Source organism: Pyricularia oryzae, chromosome 1 (assembly GCF_000002495.2).
Source record: "Pyricularia oryzae 70-15 chromosome 1, whole genome shotgun sequence".
NCBI lineage: Eukaryota > Fungi > Ascomycota > Sordariomycetes > Magnaporthales > Pyriculariaceae > Pyricularia > Pyricularia oryzae.
This window is the reverse complement of record NC_017844.1, coordinates 7,649,945-7,667,046: the sequence shown is the minus strand read 5'-3', so window position 1 is coordinate 7,667,046 and position 17,102 is coordinate 7,649,945. Positions and strand designations below refer to the sequence as shown.

Genomic DNA, 17,102 nt, shown 5'->3' with positions numbered 1-17,102 from the left:
TTCAGAGTATATGCTTGGCCAAGACAATGCGCAATTTTCCTCCACGCCAAGCACTCAGTAATCATCACCGGAAAAATCTCAAAGAGGAAGTTTTCGGAGCTTGTTTCTCGACGTGAAAAAATTCCCTGCGTACGAATGCGGCTTGCAAGGTCAAAGGCCCAGCCAAGGGACGACGACAAGATGTAACAGACAGATTCGTAGAATATATTAATGAGGGGAAATATGCGTGGTGTTCTCCCTTCGGTTAGGTAGCACTATGTTGCTTTTCCATGCATTCCCAAGCGGGCCTTGCATCAAGAGCTCCTAGGATCAAGATTGGCGACGGAGATTGTCTCGCCGGTTGAGCATGGCGAATTATCACGACATTTTCCAGCCTTCTCCCACCCGCTCGGACGTTGAGAAGCTTCAAAGATGTAGCCACAGTCCCGAAGCGACTTGTCGCGTTCAAATTGAGTAGCACACGATGGATGTTTGCCTTTTAGCGTCCAAGTAAGACTGGGGACAGCCTTGGCGCAACCAAATGCCCACAAATGGGCGTCCAACAAGTCGATACTAGATCAATGTTTAAAGTAGCGACAACGACCCTTCTGAAGACATCTCGAAGCCATTCTCTCAATCGCAAGTAGCAGAACTGACCCTGAAAAAAAAGGCCCCCGCGAAAAGTTGCACACATGCCACGGCTTGACATATTACACCGTTGCTATAATGCTATACGGTAATATGAGAATAAAGTGGCAACAGGGCACTGCGATTGACGATCCCGAGTTTGCCATCGATTGGAAAAACGACCTCTGGACCGCACGGTGATATTGCGCCGCTTGTTTGTCTTGGCTGCTCGGTAACCACGCCAAACATGGACAGAGGCGTCTTCTGGAAAATCGAAAAAGGAGGTAGCAGCGCGAAGGGAGAAGCTTGAATGGTTCAAGACCGCGGCTCGCTAATCTGGAAAACCCCCCTTGGGTGATGAACGAAGCTCCTCGTCCCGATTGGTGGAAGCGGCAGTTGCATTGTCTCTCCAGGGGACAGAATTTGTGGGAAATAGAGTGTGACAACCCGTCGTGTCTGGCCACTGCAGATCATCAATGAAATCGATCTTGAAAGTTTGAGGTTCCGTCGTTGCAATACGTGCACGTGTTGCGCCAAGAAAAGGGGGCGACCAAATCTATTCGTAGACGACCTGCAAGCCTTTGAAATTTGCCCGTCGCCCTGCCCATATGCCGCAACCTTGTGCTTGCCAATCATCGACCGTGATTGTCGATCATTGTGCAAAAAAGACGTCAATGGCGTGCCCCCAAATGTGATCAGTCGAGATCGGGGTATGTGGCCCCGCAAATATCCCTGAGATTCAATCGTGCGTTGCGGGAAGAAACAATAAACAGACAATTAAACCACCTCTTCGTAAAAAACCATACTGACATGATAATCAATCCCATACATCGTAAACATGGCTGTTGACCCAAACCCAATAACACCCATCAAAAAGAAAAACAAGTACAAACAACGCAAGGATCATGCGCCGTTCCTGTAGATCTGTGCTCCCTGATTCCTGAACATGATGGTCTCCCTCCTCTGAAGGATCTTGAGAGCCCGGTTGAGAGCCATCTCGCTGAATCCCTTACCCTCAACCATCTCCCTCCTGAGCGTTGCGAAGCTGGTGCTCCATCCGATGGGCAGCCGTCGTCGCAGCTCTGCCTCAACCTTGGACGCCTCGTCGTTGATCTCGCGCGAGCCTTGGTCGGCACCCTGGTTGACTGCATCAAGTGTCGACGCCAGGAACAGCCGGATTGCCTCCTTGACATGGTCCTCGGTTGCGATTGGTGCCAGCTGCATCTTGGCTAGCGACTCTGTAATTCGGACGATAGCCTCGAGCTGACGAACGGTAATCGGGATTGACGAGCGCGTGTTCGCTTCCATCTCGGCCGCGTGCACCTGTCGTCGGATGGTGACAAAGTGAGACGACAGTCTTTCTGCTGCCTCTGCGCTGAGGCGAGGGGCACAGCGTCTGCTTGAGTGTTAGCACTGTTCAAGGTATCAGCCAGCGGTCTAGGGCTACGGGGTGCACTTACGATTTGCAGTAGCTGATGTACCGCCTCAACTTGTCAAACGGAATCTCAGACTCGACCTGCTCCTGAACGTTCGTCCTGCCTTGATGAAGGCTCATGACGTGCTTTGCGATCCGCTGGTCTTTTCCAGGCTCATGTTCATCCCGAACGATGAAAATCATGTCGAAACGAGACAAAATCGTCGTCTGAAAGTCAATATTCTCACCCGGAGACTTGAGCTCATCATACCGTCCAAAGATAGGGTTTGCTGCCGCTAGAACCGATGTCCTGGCGTTCAGGATGGTGGTGATACCCGCCTTGGCAATCGAGATTGTCTGCTGCTCCATGGCCTCGTGAATAGCAACACGATCCTCGTCACGCATCTTGTCGAACTCGTCGATGCAGACCACTCCGTTGTCAGCCAGCACCATTGCACCACCCTCGAGGTAGAACTCCTTGGTTGACTGGTCCCGCTGTACTGATGCCGTCAAACCAGCAGCTGATGAACCCTTTCCAGAGGTGTAGATGGCGATAGGAGCAACCTTTTCGACGAACTTGAGCAGCTGCGACTTGGCGGTACCGGGGTCTCCCAACAGGAGAACGTTGATATCACCACGTAGCTTCATACCGTCCGGAAGAATCTTTTTGGAGCCTCCGAACAAGAGACAGAGGATCGCCTTCTTGATGTCTGCGTTGCCGTAGATAGAAGGTGCAATGCAACCCGCGAGTACCTTGTAAATGTCCTCACGTCTGCTCATCTCCAAGAACTCCTGCTCTTCCTCTGGTGAAAAGGTTGCATTGCCCCTTGAAGCCGTGTCGATATCTGTTTGTATTCCCACAGCACGCAGATACGGCGTCCTGATGGCCACGGCGCCGCTCGTCGAGCTCTTGGAGCCCTTGTTCTGGTAGATGGAAAAGATTCCCATGATCGTACACCTTGACCCAGGGACAACACGGTTTGTCAAGTACCTATCCGCCGAAATCAGAACGTGGCGGGGAAGCTCTCCTACGGGAACGTCATCAGGCGCCTCTTGAAGTTTGATGACCTGCTGGTCGACGAACTGTGACTTTTCGTGCTGAACAAAGTAAGGGTCGAGTGGGCACTTGTCTGAGCTGTCCACCGGGCCCTTGTTCCGCTCACATCTCCTCGGGAGGGTAACACCCGTGAAGCCTCCAGAGACCGGGATATCAGTGGTATGGCCGCAGTTTCGGCACTGGATGGTGAGAGAGTTGGCTTTCGAAGACATGACAGATGCGCCAATGACAATTCCAGGCACTCGCACCAGACGCGAGATGGTCATAGAGTCTAGCTTGCGAATGGAGACATCTTCTTCGTTGGAGTGGAGGAGAAGCTGGTGTTCTGGAAGGTCGATGCGCTGCTTGTGAGGGTAGACGATACGCTGCGTTGCTTTTCGCAGGGCCTTTTCGAACTAATGGTGGGGATAGTTGGTCAGTTTGGTTTGGTGGTCCTCTGGGTAGAGGGGCATCTCGTAGTCAAGTCTCACCAGTGGAATAATTTCTGTAGGTTCTGTGACAATACGATGTGCCAGTTCCTCGTTGAACTTGATCAAGTCGCCAATGTTGACATCGCAGTAGTATGCTCCCAAGAGGGCATTTTCCCTCAGCTGGTCTCTGTGTGCTCATCAAGGTTAGATTACAGTCTGGTGTTTCTGCGGGCTGATTCCATACCTATAGATGAACTTGTTCTCGAGTCTAAAGTCGAGGATGAACTGTAATAGCTGCTCCTGAATCTGCACATTCGAGTCCTCGCCTTGCTCGTAATTTGACGAGAAGGCGTGAACCGAGAAGGCGCTTTGGCGATCCATCTCGAATTGCGCTTGTGAAGAAGGTGGTTTGTGGCGTGGGGTTTCTCCTACGTTTCTTCGCGGGGCGCGCGCTTTGTTTAGAGGATCGGATCTGTGTTGGATTTTGCGACAATGTTGCTATCGGTTGTCGTTGGCGGGGAAATTGAGTCGTGGAGGGATGAAGCGCGCAACGTCGCGACTTTTCGCGATCCACTCTAAAGTGGTTGCATTTCGCGCTTGGTTGGTGGACCAATCATGATTGTTGGTGCTACGGACAGTGCCTGGTCGTCTCAACTTCAAAGTATCTTTGTTCATTCTGGAAGCCTGTTCTTCATTATTTAGAGTATTATAGCCAGAAGATTGCAAAGGATGATTGTATAGTCTTTATTAAAATTGTTCCATACATCCCCAGACACTACCGGGAACTCTCCATTCCGCACAAGTTTGCCCCGAAAGCCCGTCTGTCTGGGCCACGAATTTTCTCTTGGAGCAAACAAAACTTACTCTGTCACAGCTAAAAGCCTTCCTGGCTGGTGAGTAGCGTCTGAAAGCAAGGAAATGGCTTGTACATAATATCCGCTAACGACCAACTCAAGTGCTGGCCATCTAAACAAGTGTCACGTGTAAACCGATCCCATTGACTTTTGCTTCAACCAGGGTTAGGCTTATCGTCCGTCTCCACAATTTACAGGGACCAGTTGTCCTGCCGGCAAAAGTTCGGAACGGGCAAGCTGCGTCAAGTGAAGCTGCGTGTCTTATCCCTTGATGAGATGGCGTCTTCAGCGCGAATTCCTTTGTACTTGCATCAGCGCAACTATTAAAGCCATTGATCAAGCGTTACCAAAAGAGTAGATACGCTGGCGAATACACGAAAACAACAAACTAGCGTACCGAATTTACACAATTAGCGGACATCCAGACACGCAACCAATCCAGAACCTAACGTCCATGCTTCCGATATAATCAAGCCGGCGCATCCCGGATCGGGACCGATCCGACCTCTAACCTCTCGGCGCTCGCCGTACATTCACCCCGTTGCTCCACCACCCCGTCATGCCACGGCCCTGGTTGACAAGACCTTCAGAGGCCATTAAACATGTATGCGAACAGTGGCGGCAGGAAGTCCATGGACAGCCTCTCGCCGTCGTCACCACATGGTCCCCGACATGAATTTCCATTTCACTCGAGGTAGGCGCCTTTCTGCACTGCTTTGCAAAAGTCCTACAGGCTGATATCAATATACCGCAAAATAGACAAGGCTCTACCTCGACGCTCCAACCTCGACGAGGATCCTTTGCAAGCTCCATACACTCGATAGGGGGAGCTCTAGACTCGTCTCCTGGAACATGGGCCAACACTGTCGCTGAGTCTTCACAAAATGGTGAGTTTTCTCGTCTGCGGCTTACCTGGATAAACTCGACTGACGCTGTAGCAGCCATCTCGACACTACTGCAACCTCCGATAGTCCGGACTGGGCTCTTACCCCATACCTCGGCTCCTACCACCGGTCATCGCATGCCCACCGCCCGCGATATTCAACCCGTCACCTTGACCAATATCACCCGCGTCGATGCCGCCGAGTTTCGTACCTACCTCACGCAGGTTGGCGCGCTACACGAACAGCTACGACGGGCCAAGGAGAACGACGATGACCCATCCGATCAGCAGTGTGGACGAAAGGGCAGCAAGGGAGACGACTTCAGTCCCGAAGACGATAGCCATCTACGGCCTGGTACCAAGAGGCCCCCGGCCACCAAGAGAAAATCATCCGTTTCATCAGTTCGATCCATTTCATCCTTGACGTCCCCCATAGACCCGCCGACTCCAGTCCGCCGTTCCAGCTCCGGCTTCGCGCGGAGAGCAGCCCAGGGCCCGCCGCCCCTCTCTACAATACCTAATGTCTACTTTGACGAGGATTTCCACCTCGAGAACCCACGCACCTTTGACGTCGTCAGTGAGCGGTCAGAAGTCATCAGCAAGACCCCGGCCGCAGGCGGCGAGGAGAAGACCAACGGGAATGCTGCTGCTGCTGCTGTTGCCCCGAGGAAGGCGCTTGCTACAAATGCAATCCTACAAGAGAAGCTGTCTTGGTACATGGACACGGTGGAGATGCACTTGATCTCGTCTATATCGGCGGCGTCGACCACCTTCTTCACTGCGCTAGGGTCGCTAAAGGGATTACACACCGAGGCGGCCGAGTCGGTCGATCGGATCAAGACTTTGAGGCAAGAATTGGAGGCTCTTGACGGAGAGATTGTTAGTAGGGGCTTGGAGATTGTTCAGCAAAGGCGGCGACGCGAGAATCTACAACAGCTGCACAGCGCTGTCATGCAGCTCCGCGATGTCGTTGACGGCGTCGGCAAGTGCGAGGCCCAGGTCGAGGATGGCAATGTGGACGAGGCTCTCGATACACTCGACTCACTTGAGCTGCTGATTGCCGGACAAGTTGAGCCTTTTACTGGCTTCAACCGACCCGCTCGGGCCGAGTATGCGCTCAGGGATCTTAGCGGGGCGGCTGCACTTCAGGGAGTCCACGATGACATGAACACCCTCCGTTTCCGAATAGGCAAGATCTACGAAGGAAGGCTCATTGAACTGCTCCTGGGAGACTTGAGAAGGCATGTGGAGACCGTTTCCAAGCAGGAGGTCATGATGCGTTGGAGTACAGCCTCGAACCGCGGCAGGACAGGTCACAGCAGGGAACCATCAGCCTATCCCTCCTACATGGCAAACCAAGATGATCTGCGTCAGGCGCTTCCCCCTATATTGGCTGGTCTGCAACGGGCAAGGCATCTATCTGCCGCAACCGCAGCGTATCGGGATGTTGCAATGAGGGAGATAAGAGCCATCATCAGAAAACCATTACCGAGCTCCAACGAAGATGACAACGAGTCCATGATGTCATCGTCAACCTTGGGTGGTGCCGGTAGGCAACGGACCCAGCAGCAAAAGTCTTCTGTGCTTGCCAGGAATCTTCGGAACCTGGAGAGGGAGGATGCGGAAGAGCTACTGGTGACGATATATATTGGTGTCACGGAAACCTTGCGACGAACAACGACCCATGGAAAGCTCCTTTTGGATGTTGCCAGCTCCATTGGAGATGAATCCGCTGGACCGGATGGCCTCAAATCACCGCCAATACGATCACCTCCTTTCAGTCCGCCACAAAGGCGGACGTCTATGGCAGGACTTGAGGCCCAGGAAGAGATCCACAAAGCACTCGAGCTGAACAACCTTCTTGGACAGGCGGTCGACGTGGCACAAGACAAGATCGTCAAGCTCCTACGAGTGCGTGCTGAGCAGAGCACGCATCTGCCTCTGGTGTGGTTCCTGCGTTATTTTACTCTCAACCTACACTTTGCGACAGAATGCGAAAGCATCTCGGGCCGCAGTGGGACGACGCTCAAGACTGTAGTCAACGGGCAGATCAAAGAGTTTGTGCAACTCCATGGCGACTCTGAAAAGCAGAAACTTGCCCAAGGCATGGAACAAGACCAATGGGCGGCGCAGGACTTTACAGAAAAGGACCAAGAGATGTTGGACATCATATTACAGTGCGAAACCAAGGACGCGGCCATGTGGACTGATGGAAGCAAGGTCTGGATACACCCTTCGGAGCTCAACGGCAAGAAGGGCGACACAACAGAGAATAGTGCAGCACCTAGCGAGCCAGCAGGGGAAAAGGAAAACGGGGCTGCGGCTGCCGGCAAATCAAAGGTCCGCGGAGCTGTCATCGAGGGCGAGACGTACCTTCTTCCGAGCTCTGCTGTTTTGTGTCTTGAGGGCATGTCAAACTTCTTGCATCTGGCGGTGGCCATTCCATCCATGGCGGCGGACGTGGCGGCGTCCTTGGTGGCTTACCTGCAGTTGTTCAACTCGCGATGCACTCAGTTGATCCTTGGTGCGGGTGCGACGCGGTCGGCTGGTCTCAAAAACATCACCACCAAGCATCTGGCCATCGCGTCGCAGGCTCTTGGATTCGTGGCTACCATGGTACCGCACGTGCGCGAGTTCGTTCGTCGACACGTCCCCGGAGCCGATAAACCCAGCGGTACAGGAAGCGGAAGCAACACGACGACTCTTATCGGCGAGTTTGACAAGGTCAGACGGCTGTACCAAGAGCACCAGAACAGCATCTACGACAAGCTGGTGGAGATCATGTCGGGAAGAGCGGCGATGCACTCCAAGACGATGCGGACGATCGACTGGGACGAGGGTGGCCAGGTGCACCCTTACATGGACACGCTAGGCCGCGAGACGTCGACGCTGCATCGCAACCTGACCAAGGCTCTACCTGACAGCACGGTCCGGTTCATCATGGCGCCGGTGTTTGCGAGCTACAAGGAGGCGTTTGGAAAGGTGCTCGTCGGGGCGTCAGTACGGACCGAGGAGGGCAGGGAGAGGTACGTTGTTTGATGCCGAATTATATCAAGAGAAACTTGGCTGACGTTGATTCTTATCTACAGCATGGTGCGCGATTTCGAGTACTTCCGGGTCAAGCTGGGCAAGATTGACGGCTTCGGCGACGCGGCCGATCACTTGCTGGACATTATCCGCAAGAAGAAGCTGGAAGGAGGTGGAGGAGACGCAGACAAGAAGAAGGACAATGGGTCCTTGACGGTGGAAGAGGGGAGGAGAAGCAAAGGGGACGAAAGCGGCGGAGAGACGAGAAAATCGACAGAGAGCAGGGCAGAAGCTTAGACTGGGGGAGGGGTTTGCTTGCATAAAGGCCTTGATGATTGATACGATCTTTGTACAGCTTAGAGCCTTGTCGTCTAAATATTCTACGTCTTGGACCGTGCCAATTTCAGGATGGGTGATGAAGAAACTGTTCTCGATAGCAGCTACCAAGTTGCAAGGAACTCCCACCCCTGGAAGGGCCAAGGGAGCTACCTAGCTACATGGGTCGGCTAGTTTGGCTGGCGCAAGTGATGAAGCTTGATGGCTAGCGCCCAATTTACCATGTAACATGACCTAGGCTGAACTTAATCTGGAGATTCATCAGCCTAAGTTACAAGCAGAAAACCTTTATGCTTGTATGGACAGCACATGCTCAGGTACGGACCAGTAATCGCTTGGCAAACAGTAGAAAGGAGTAGGTCAAAATATTCCGTCACTTCAACATTCTATAATCTACAACACAGGGGGGTAATACAAAAGCCACCAAGGCAATCAACATCTTTTTTTTTCCCTCCAGCGACTGTCATTACGAATCCCCTAGCCCCTCTCTCCCAAAACCATCTCTGTCACCACCGGCTACGTCGTCCTCTTCTTCCCTCGCAGGCGGCCTCCCCAACATCGCAATCAGGTGCTTCTCTGCCGTGACCCTCGTCTGCTTGTCGCCGGACTCTGTATAGGCATTGCCACAGGGAAATTCAACCCAGCAGCCCGATGTATTCCCGTCCTCGCCGGCAGGCCACAGCATGCGAATGCCATGCTCGTCGCCAGGGTCGTCGATGGCCGACACGTCGAAATACGTCTTGTCCTCGAACGCGTTGAAGGCCACCTCGCCAATCACACCCGAGCCGGGAACGTGATGCTCGCCGTCCACCACAGCCAGGTAGTTTCCGATCCAGCCGTGAGGCAGCACCACGTCGACCGACTGGCCCGCGGGCACCGAGATCGTCGGCAGCTCTTCCTTGCCGACCGAGCTCGTGAACATGACCGTGCGGTCCGCCGAGTCGAGCGACTGGAATGTGATGATGTTGTTTTCCGCCGCCAGTGTCACCTGTGGCAGCAGCGAGCAGATTGCCACGAGGACGATGATGAGGGCGAGGCAGCGTGGAGATGGCATGTTTGTGATTGATCGATGGCTTGATTGGTTGGTTGGTTGGTTGGTTGGATTAAACCGAGGTGGGAGTGGGGATCCGACTCGTTGAATGAGTGAAGAGATGTGGCGAGAGCTTGTCTTGTGTGTGTGGGTGCAAGCTGCAGAGCAAAGAGGTGTCTGTAGAATGTATGTAGGTTGGAACTTGCAAGCTGAATCTTGATGATGAGATGAAGAGAAAATGAGTCCAGGTCTTGGGGAGTTGGGCCTCTTTTTATATTCATTCTGGCGCAATAATGAGGGTCTAGTTCTAATCTAGTGATTTGGACGTGACCTTTGTGAGAAGGCATAACCCAGGCCTGCTTACTACCTCTACATCGGTACGTATGTGGGTACCTAGGTACCTAGGTATTCCAGTCCAACCCGGAGGGTTCAATCCATGTGAGAAATGGCAAGTTTGATCCGCCAGCAGAGTCAACAGGTGGTTGCAACTATCCAGATAAAGTTCCAGCAAACTTCCGCCAAGGCATGCATCAGGAATATAGTCGAGCTCCCGCGATGGAAGCTAGAGTGCGGCCCGACCCGAGGTTTGTGCAAACCCCTGAGGTCCATCTGCAGCAGACGACTGTAATGATTCACTCAAGGTGTGCAGTGGCGTTCTTCCAGAGTGGTCTAGATTGTGCTGGGCCATCCCTGCTGCAGTCCGGCACGGCTTCCGGCAAGCACCATTCATCATTAAAGAAAAGTTTCAGGTATAGTTGGACAGGCAGGACTGGCAAGTACTTTAGTGACTCTTGTGAGCAGATGTGCGGAAGTGATGTTCTTTTAGACTACCTAAGCTAGGTTGGTACCTATTTAGTAAATAGGTAGGTAGGTAGGTAGGTATTCGGGACGACAGTCGTTTGTGAAAGTTTGGATCGAGTAAAAGGCACAAAGTTGAGTTCAGACGAACTGCTGTCCGTTGCGACTCGTCTGTTCAACCATATGCTGGATAACTTTACCTACTCCTAGACGAATGAAGCTTGCATCCTCTCGCCCATGCAGGGCTGGAAGAAAAGCCGCAATCTGCCCGAGATCCGGCAATAGAAATGCGTAATCTTGCAGAAGTAGAAAGAATACCTATTTCACTCAATATCACAGTCACCCTCTACACTGTCCAACATCATATTTCCTGGCCTCACCGCTACACCCAAGGTTTGCGCAGACACATCAAGTCTATGACCAGCGCAAAATAAGCATAAAAAGAAACACGTTTTGAGCATTCTGAGCTCATGCATCCAAACCTTGAACGAGCCGGCTCCATGTGCTAGTTCTCCACGCCAAAATCAATCTAGATTCGCAAGACTCGGTCCAGTCCTACAGAGCATTGATAGCTACCTGTAGGTTGGCAACACAGATCCTGAAGTCCCGAGACGGACTTGTTCAAAGTAAGTAATCCTATTTCGTACTTGTTGGAGAATGCAGTAGCCCGCCTCCCACTATTTCCCCTACAGATTCTACGCCCCAAGGTCGTAATAAATACAGTAGCCCGTCCGAAAGTTGTACACAAACGCCGGCATCGACCACGCCAACCCTGAAATACCCCTACCTACACCGCCTTGATCGGCTCTCATGTCTTGCAGCAGCCCCCTAAGCTCCCTCACGTACTGCCTCTCCTCCATCCCCACCGCCTGTTCCGCACGCCGCCAACTCTCCGCATCAGACAGCCTCGTAGACTGGATGAGGCTCATGACTGCGTCGGTCGTTTCGATTGCCACCACCGGTCCCGTCGAGTTGGCATCGGAGGCGAATCGAACCATGGTTGACGCCACCCGCGCCGCCGCCGCCTGCGCTTGCTCAACCAGCGCCTGCCGGTTCGACTTCTTGCTCCTCGTTCGTGCAGTAATCACCCGCACTTCCTGCTCGCGATGTGGATGCACCGTCAGAGAGTCGGTTCCGGGAGAGATCACCCCTCCTCCACTACTCATTATTCCAGGACCAGCCATGTAGTCATTATGACGACCGTGGTAGCTGTATCCGCCATAGGATCCAACCACGGCAGCAGCATTACCATCCCCACCAGCCGTGGCCCGCAACCTGCTGGCCTGGACGATCCTCCCCTCTCTCTCTCTCATCTCTGCTCGAAGCCATTGGACCAACTGACCCGGCAGCACGTCCGCATCCGGCGCCTCCCTCCTGCCTGGCGTCTTGATCTTGAGCATGTCCTGTTTGACAATGACGACCCAATTGTGACCATCCTCGCGCTGTGCTTGGAGGACCTCTTCGGGTGAACGTGCATCACGCGCCAGCTCCGCACTGATTCCGTGTGCCCATAAAGTCTGGAGAAGCTCGAGACCAGTAGTTCGTAGCAATGAGGGATCAAAACTGGCGATGAGCACGTCGCACCTTTTGGTTGCAAACAAGTTTGTCTCCTCGTCTGCCGCGCCCGCTCGCTTCTTGCTGCTCTTGGCAGACACGTGTGCGAGTTGCTCCCAGTTCATGCCAAACCCCACCGCGTGCCGCTCCTGAAAGTGACTCCCAGAGATGCGTGGCCGGTGCTCCTTGATCAAACTATCGTACCGTCCACCGGCAGCAAGTACTTCCCTGCTTCGCTTGTCGAACAGGCATGCAAACATCATGTTGCCGCTGAAAAAGACCTCGTTCCAGCTCCAGAGCGGCGCAACGTAGATCTTTGTCCGTACTCCAAGCTTTTTGCAGTACTCCCACACTTCTTTCAGGTGAGCCAAGGGCTGCGAAACTTGCTGTGACACGTCAGTCTTTTGAAAAATAGTACGCAGCTGGTTTGCTGCCTTGCCGGGGTTTTCTCTAAAGTCAAACTTTTGCAGCTCATCCAGAGTTGTCGTTGAAATCGATGCCGTTGTGCGCAGCTCCGATTTGATCTTCTGCCACGTAACACCCCTTATGTTGAGTTTGCTCAAAGTATCTGCCACAGCCCGTCGGCTGGCTTTCTCGACGCCGCAATAGTCGAATATGCATCGGAGGAGATCGGAATGGCCGAGGTGAAAGCACATTTGGCTTCTAGACAGCGTTGGAAACTCGGCGATGATCTCATCCAGTACCTTTATAGCCTCGGCCTCCTTGAGCGCCAAGTCCGACGCATCCTCAGACACCACATCAAAGTGTACCTCGCCAAACATCTGTGGCTGTCCCCCACTAGGACGATCACGGAACACTCTGCCGAACGAGTAGGATCGTTGCACCACAGTGTCACGAGATGTGCTCTTAGCCAGCGCCCTGGCCGATCCCATCGTCAAATCATAAGGCAACTGTAGCAGGGCACCATGCTTGTCCACCACTTCGACCGTGTTTTGCGTGTAATGGGCCGAGGGAGGATAAAATGGACTAATCGAAACCTTGACTGCTCCGTGACGGCGGAATACCGCGGTGAGTGTCTCTTCTGTCACGAGCAGGCGCATCAGCTCTGCTGGAGATTTGTTGACGCTTTCGGCATCCCAAGCATAGTCTTTGGCCCTGTCAAGTCTGCGCTTGAATAGAGCCGATATGTAGTCGGTGTAATGCGGGTTGTTGGGATCCTCCAAGCCAGCCATGACTTGGCGCATCGCATCGCTCTCCATCCCTACCGGCAGTAGACCGCTCTTGAGCAGTTCCGTGGCGGAGGGTCGCTGGGATGGAGTGTGATCAACCAGTGAGGAGACTATCTGCTTCTGATTCTTCTCGCCCGGACGAAAGTCGTCTGGGAGTGTAGGTGGTGGCTGCCGAAGCTTGTCAAATACCATTGCTCTTTGCATTCCCAGCATGGGTGGGTAGCACATCTCGAAAAAGATAATGCCGAGCGCATACATGTCGCACTTGGTTGTGTATACACCGTTGGACCCAGAGCGAACTTCTGGAGCTAGATAGGTGGACGTGCCGACACTTCTGGTCATGTCTCCCGAATCAATACCACTGGGAGACCCGTTACCGTTCTTATCGGCGATCGCTCGCATCTCGGCGGTCGCCAGCCCAAAGTCGCCAATTTTGACAGCATTGGTCCCGTCCGGGGCCACCTTGATGAAAATATTTTCGGGTTTGAGATCGCGGTGGATGATATTGAAGCCATGTATGTGCTGTAAACCTTCGAGAATTTGTCGAAAAAGCCTCCAAATCTCCTCGCTGTCGTCACAAAGATTATTCATGATCAAGTCCCGAAGTGTGCTCTTTTCGCAATACTCCATCACAAGATACATAATCTTGCGACTAAAAGGTCTCATGCTGGGCCTGCGACTTGATCTGCGGCCCATCTTGCCACTGGCCTCGAACTCGCTGCTCTCCTCATCCGAATCCTCGGCTTCCGACTCATCAGACTCATCGCTGTCGTCGGAGCCGTCCTCGTTACCATGTTCAGTATGCGCATCGTCGTTATCCGAGTCGAACCCGAACTCAATATGAGGGGGTCTGCTCGAAGACACAAAGTCAAGAGCGCCGCTCGTGGTGAACTCAATGTTTGGCCCACTCATGCTTTCAGAGTCAGTAACTCCAGATGCTGTCACGGAACCAGCGCTGGGTTCATATCCATCGAATATGTCTTCAATCCAAGCCATGACATATTTGACCACCGATGGGTGACCCATTCGACAAAAGACGGATACCTCGCTGATGATTGGCGTGAGGCTTTCGTTTTCCCGCTGCCTGATCTTCTTGACGGCATAGACGACATTCTCAACCATGTTGCGGGCCTTGACAACCTCGCCAAATCCACCCTTGCCCAGCCTACCCTCCTCGATCCATTCCGTAGCCCACCGAGACTGAGGAGCTGTTGCGCGGCTCATGGAGCCATGACGAAGTCGGGGAACAGGATGCTGCGGCATGGAAGAGACGGAATCGGCTGTGAAAACGGATGAATCGGCATCATCCATCAGGACCTGCGCGCTTGTGGCAGCAAGAAAATGATGCGAACCTAAGTCGAAGGCTCGTCTGCGCCGCGAAGGTTCCGAATGGAAGAAACTGGAAACAAGCTCCAGCATTTCAGACGATAGGGCGAGAGAGGCCTTCAGGTCATTGGGTGATTGGTAGCGTTGAGGAGCCTCCAGGTCAAATACCATTTGAAGGAACATCACACCGAAATCCCAAATGTCGGTTTTCTGAGTGTAATGTGGTTTAGCAGTACCGGCAATCTCAGGGGGGAGCCAATACGCAGACTTGGCGTCACGCAAAGCAGTCACGGCGCGTGAGCTCGAGCAAATGTCGTGTAGCTCCTTTTGAAAACCTGCGTCTGCGAGTTTGGGGATTATGGCACCCGTTTCATCCCTGAAGAGGAGAACATTGTGCGGGTGGATGCTCTTGTGAACAATGCCGTTGGTGTGAAGAAAGTTCAGAGCATCCAGGAGATCTCTGGTCCAGCTGCGAACTCTATTGATGCCAATCTGGCCATCTTGCCCGTTCACATCCATGTGATCATAGAGAGAGCCTTGTTTGGCGTAGGCTGTCAGGATACTAACAGTCCTATCTGGTGAGCCCACATCGCTACAAACATCACTGTCTATGCGAAATTCCATGACCTCGAGGATGTTTTTGTGTCGATATTTCTTGGCAGACTCGAGTTGGGATTCCAAGGACTGCAGTTGTTTCTTGAAAAGCCCCGCCTCTTTGCCTCCAGACTTGAGCTTCTCCTGTTTGAGAACAAGGCTCGGCCGGTGATGTCCAGCAGATAGAACAGGACGCACAGTGAACACTTGGCAAACAGGGCCAGTGCTGACCAGAGCCATTCCCTTGACGGTATTGAACCGCAACTCGTTGCCCGATTCGTCCGTCAGCTTGCATGGCTGATCAAAGACAATCTTTTCATTGTCATGGTCGACAGAACGGTCAGGCGATAGGTGGCCACTTCGATTTTTGCGTCGAATCTCGAGCTTTTTGGCTCTCTGACGGTTGATCTCCTCTTCATACTGGCCACTCATAATGCGTTCCTCCTCCTGCGTCTCTTCCAGTCGCTTCTGCTCCTCCTTCTTCCGCTCCTCCATGGCCTGGTGGGCTAAATGAGCTTCGTGGGCAGCACGTTCCTCCTCTAGAGAAGGTAGTTCTCTGCCTTGGGCTTTTGCCTGCGCTGCGTCCTCAAGAATCTCACGGATGTCCTCGACAAGGCTGTTGATCATAACCTCTTCCTTGCGGGCAAAGATTTTGGGTTCTCGCTCGAGATATTTTTGCAGCCTGAAAAGAGTCGATTCACTCAGGTTTTCATTGTCCTTGAAAGACAAGAGAGGCGTTGACTTGGGATAAGTTGCCGTCATGACGACACTCAAGGTCACGCCAACATCCTCATCCGAGAAAGCCTTGATTCGAATGTCGAATCGGGGCTCAGACTTCTTCCAAGCGCTATGGGGATCCTTGAGCTCCACAAAATCGTCGGTGTAGATAGCTCGCAATGCGATCAACTCTTCCTCCTGGATCTGCTCATAATGCGTCGTTGTTCCTGTAGCTGCGACCTTGGGAATAGCCAGGGTAGGGACAGGTCCGCGGACCGGAAGGTTTGCATTTCCATTGTTGGTTTGTTTGCGAACTAGAGCAGGACCTTTCTGCGTATTTTGTTTTCCCGCCATCCTTATGAGTGCGGTTGGTCATTTGCTTTGTCGCGATGGCGGTTTTGTAGTCAGAGCTGTAAAGCGCTTCCGCAATCGTGCAAAGGGCAAATATGTCGTCACAGCCTGGAGGCTGCGATGACACTACTCCATTGTTTCGCACGTGTCGGACTGTGATGTTGGAATTTGGGATTATAGTGTGTTTTGTGAAGTCGGAAGGTAAGTTTTTGATTATGATAATGAATGAGAATGACTCCCTTGGGCTGCTAGCTCTGCTTGGTGGGTATGATGATGTAGGGAGCAAGGCAGGATGGGTGGGGTGGTCAGCTACCCCGCAAGGGTACTCCTTGCGATGGTACATTATCAATACCTATCCTCCTATCCTTCAACAATGGCTTTAATCGTTGAAATTTCCTGATATTGAGACGAACGAATTCAATTACTCTAACAGATAAGTTACTAGGTTCTAGCTGGTGCCCTGTCTTTTTGGGGGTTGATACCAATAACGGCGGCACGATGCCAAACAATCCGATTAATGTAACCTAGAGAGACAGGCACCTGCTGATTGCGCACGTGCCATCGAAGGGTCTTGAGCATCCATCTCTCAAGGTCCTGGTGCCTGGCAAGCCGGCTACTGACACCATCAAGTTCCTATTGGGGAGGGGGGCATGTGGTCCCGTTAGGTAGAGGAATATTATCAAACTGGCCCCTTACCGTACAAGTACGTGCACGTGTCTCATTGCTTTTGGTCCCCAAATATTCTAGGCATCAACACACAGAACAACCCGAGTCAACTGTGACCTGTACAGGCTTGAGCAGACAACTGGCAATACGCCCTCTATAAGATGTGGTTGCAGCCAGAATGAAAAGCAACTGTATGAGGGTTGGCATTCCAGAAGCCACACGAACTGGTGGTGGTGGTGGTCGGGATAAAGTACACGCCTGCCCTTCAGAATTACGAGTTTGGAGATTG

At 52.7% G+C, this 17,102-nt stretch overlaps 4 protein-coding genes across 4 annotated transcripts; 1 reads left to right on the top strand and 3 right to left on the bottom strand.

Moving 5' to 3' along the window:
* Nucleotides 1-95: 95 nt before the first annotated feature.
* MGG_08646 (DNA replication licensing factor mcm5) lies at nucleotides 96-4,010 on the bottom strand. Its single transcript, XM_003711029.1, has 4 exons — nucleotides 3,732-4,010; nucleotides 3,548-3,674; nucleotides 2,067-3,472; nucleotides 96-2,002 (listed from the first exon to the last, which is right to left on the bottom strand). Exons 1-4 carry the CDS (start codon nucleotides 3,866-3,868, stop codon nucleotides 1,510-1,512), a joined length of 2,163 nt encoding a protein of 720 aa, XP_003711077.1. The 5' UTR covers nucleotides 3,869-4,010; the 3' UTR covers nucleotides 96-1,509.
* Nucleotides 4,011-4,586: 576 nt separating this feature from the next.
* On the top strand, nucleotides 4,587-8,686 carry MGG_08645 (uncharacterized protein). The gene is made up of 4 exons (XM_003711028.1): nucleotides 4,587-5,035; nucleotides 5,101-5,228; nucleotides 5,283-8,250; nucleotides 8,314-8,686. The coding sequence occupies exons 1-4, from the start codon at nucleotides 4,944-4,946 to the stop codon at nucleotides 8,546-8,548; spliced, it is 3,423 nt and encodes a 1,140-aa protein (XP_003711076.1). The 5' UTR covers nucleotides 4,587-4,943; the 3' UTR covers nucleotides 8,549-8,686.
* Nucleotides 8,687-8,904: 218 nt separating this feature from the next.
* Nucleotides 8,905-9,746, bottom strand: MGG_08644 (DNase1 protein). The gene has a single exon (XM_003711027.1). It carries the CDS (start codon nucleotides 9,639-9,641, stop codon nucleotides 9,054-9,056), a length of 588 nt encoding a protein of 195 aa, XP_003711075.1. The 5' UTR covers nucleotides 9,642-9,746; the 3' UTR covers nucleotides 8,905-9,053.
* Nucleotides 9,747-10,997: 1,251 nt separating this feature from the next.
* On the bottom strand, nucleotides 10,998-16,379 carry MGG_08643 (PEK/GCN2 protein kinase). Its single transcript, XM_003711026.1, has one exon. The coding sequence runs from the start codon at nucleotides 16,148-16,150 to the stop codon at nucleotides 11,111-11,113; it is 5,040 nt and encodes a 1,679-aa protein (XP_003711074.1). The 5' UTR covers nucleotides 16,151-16,379; the 3' UTR covers nucleotides 10,998-11,110.
* Between the last annotated feature and the right edge of the window lie 723 nt (nucleotides 16,380-17,102).

Excerpts from the sequence above, each read along its gene's own strand:
- MGG_08646 (XM_003711029.1), bottom strand. The coding sequence starts at position 3,868 with ATGGATCGCCAAAGCGCCTTCTCGGTTCACGCCTTCTCGTCAAATTAC. Across the intron at positions 3,675-3,731 it reads GAGAACAAGTTCATCTATAG|AGACCAGCTGAGGGAAAATG; the intron begins GTATGGAATCAG and ends ATGAGCACACAG. Across the intron at positions 2,003-2,066 it reads TACATCAGCTACTGCAAATC|ACGCTGTGCCCCTCGCCTCA; the intron begins GTAAGTGCACCC and ends ACACTCAAGCAG.
- MGG_08644 (XM_003711027.1), bottom strand. The coding sequence starts at position 9,641 with ATGCCATCTCCACGCTGCCTCGCCCTCATCATCGTCCTCGTGGCAATC.
- MGG_08643 (XM_003711026.1), bottom strand. The coding sequence starts at position 16,150 with ATGGCGGGAAAACAAAATACGCAGAAAGGTCCTGCTCTAGTTCGCAAA.
- MGG_08645 (XM_003711028.1), top strand. The coding sequence starts at position 4,944 with ATGTATGCGAACAGTGGCGGCAGGAAGTCCATGGACAGCCTCTCGCCG. Across the intron at positions 5,036-5,100 it reads GAATTTCCATTTCACTCGAG|ACAAGGCTCTACCTCGACGC; the intron begins GTAGGCGCCTTT and ends ACCGCAAAATAG. Across the intron at positions 5,229-5,282 it reads CGCTGAGTCTTCACAAAATG|CCATCTCGACACTACTGCAA; the intron begins GTGAGTTTTCTC and ends ACGCTGTAGCAG.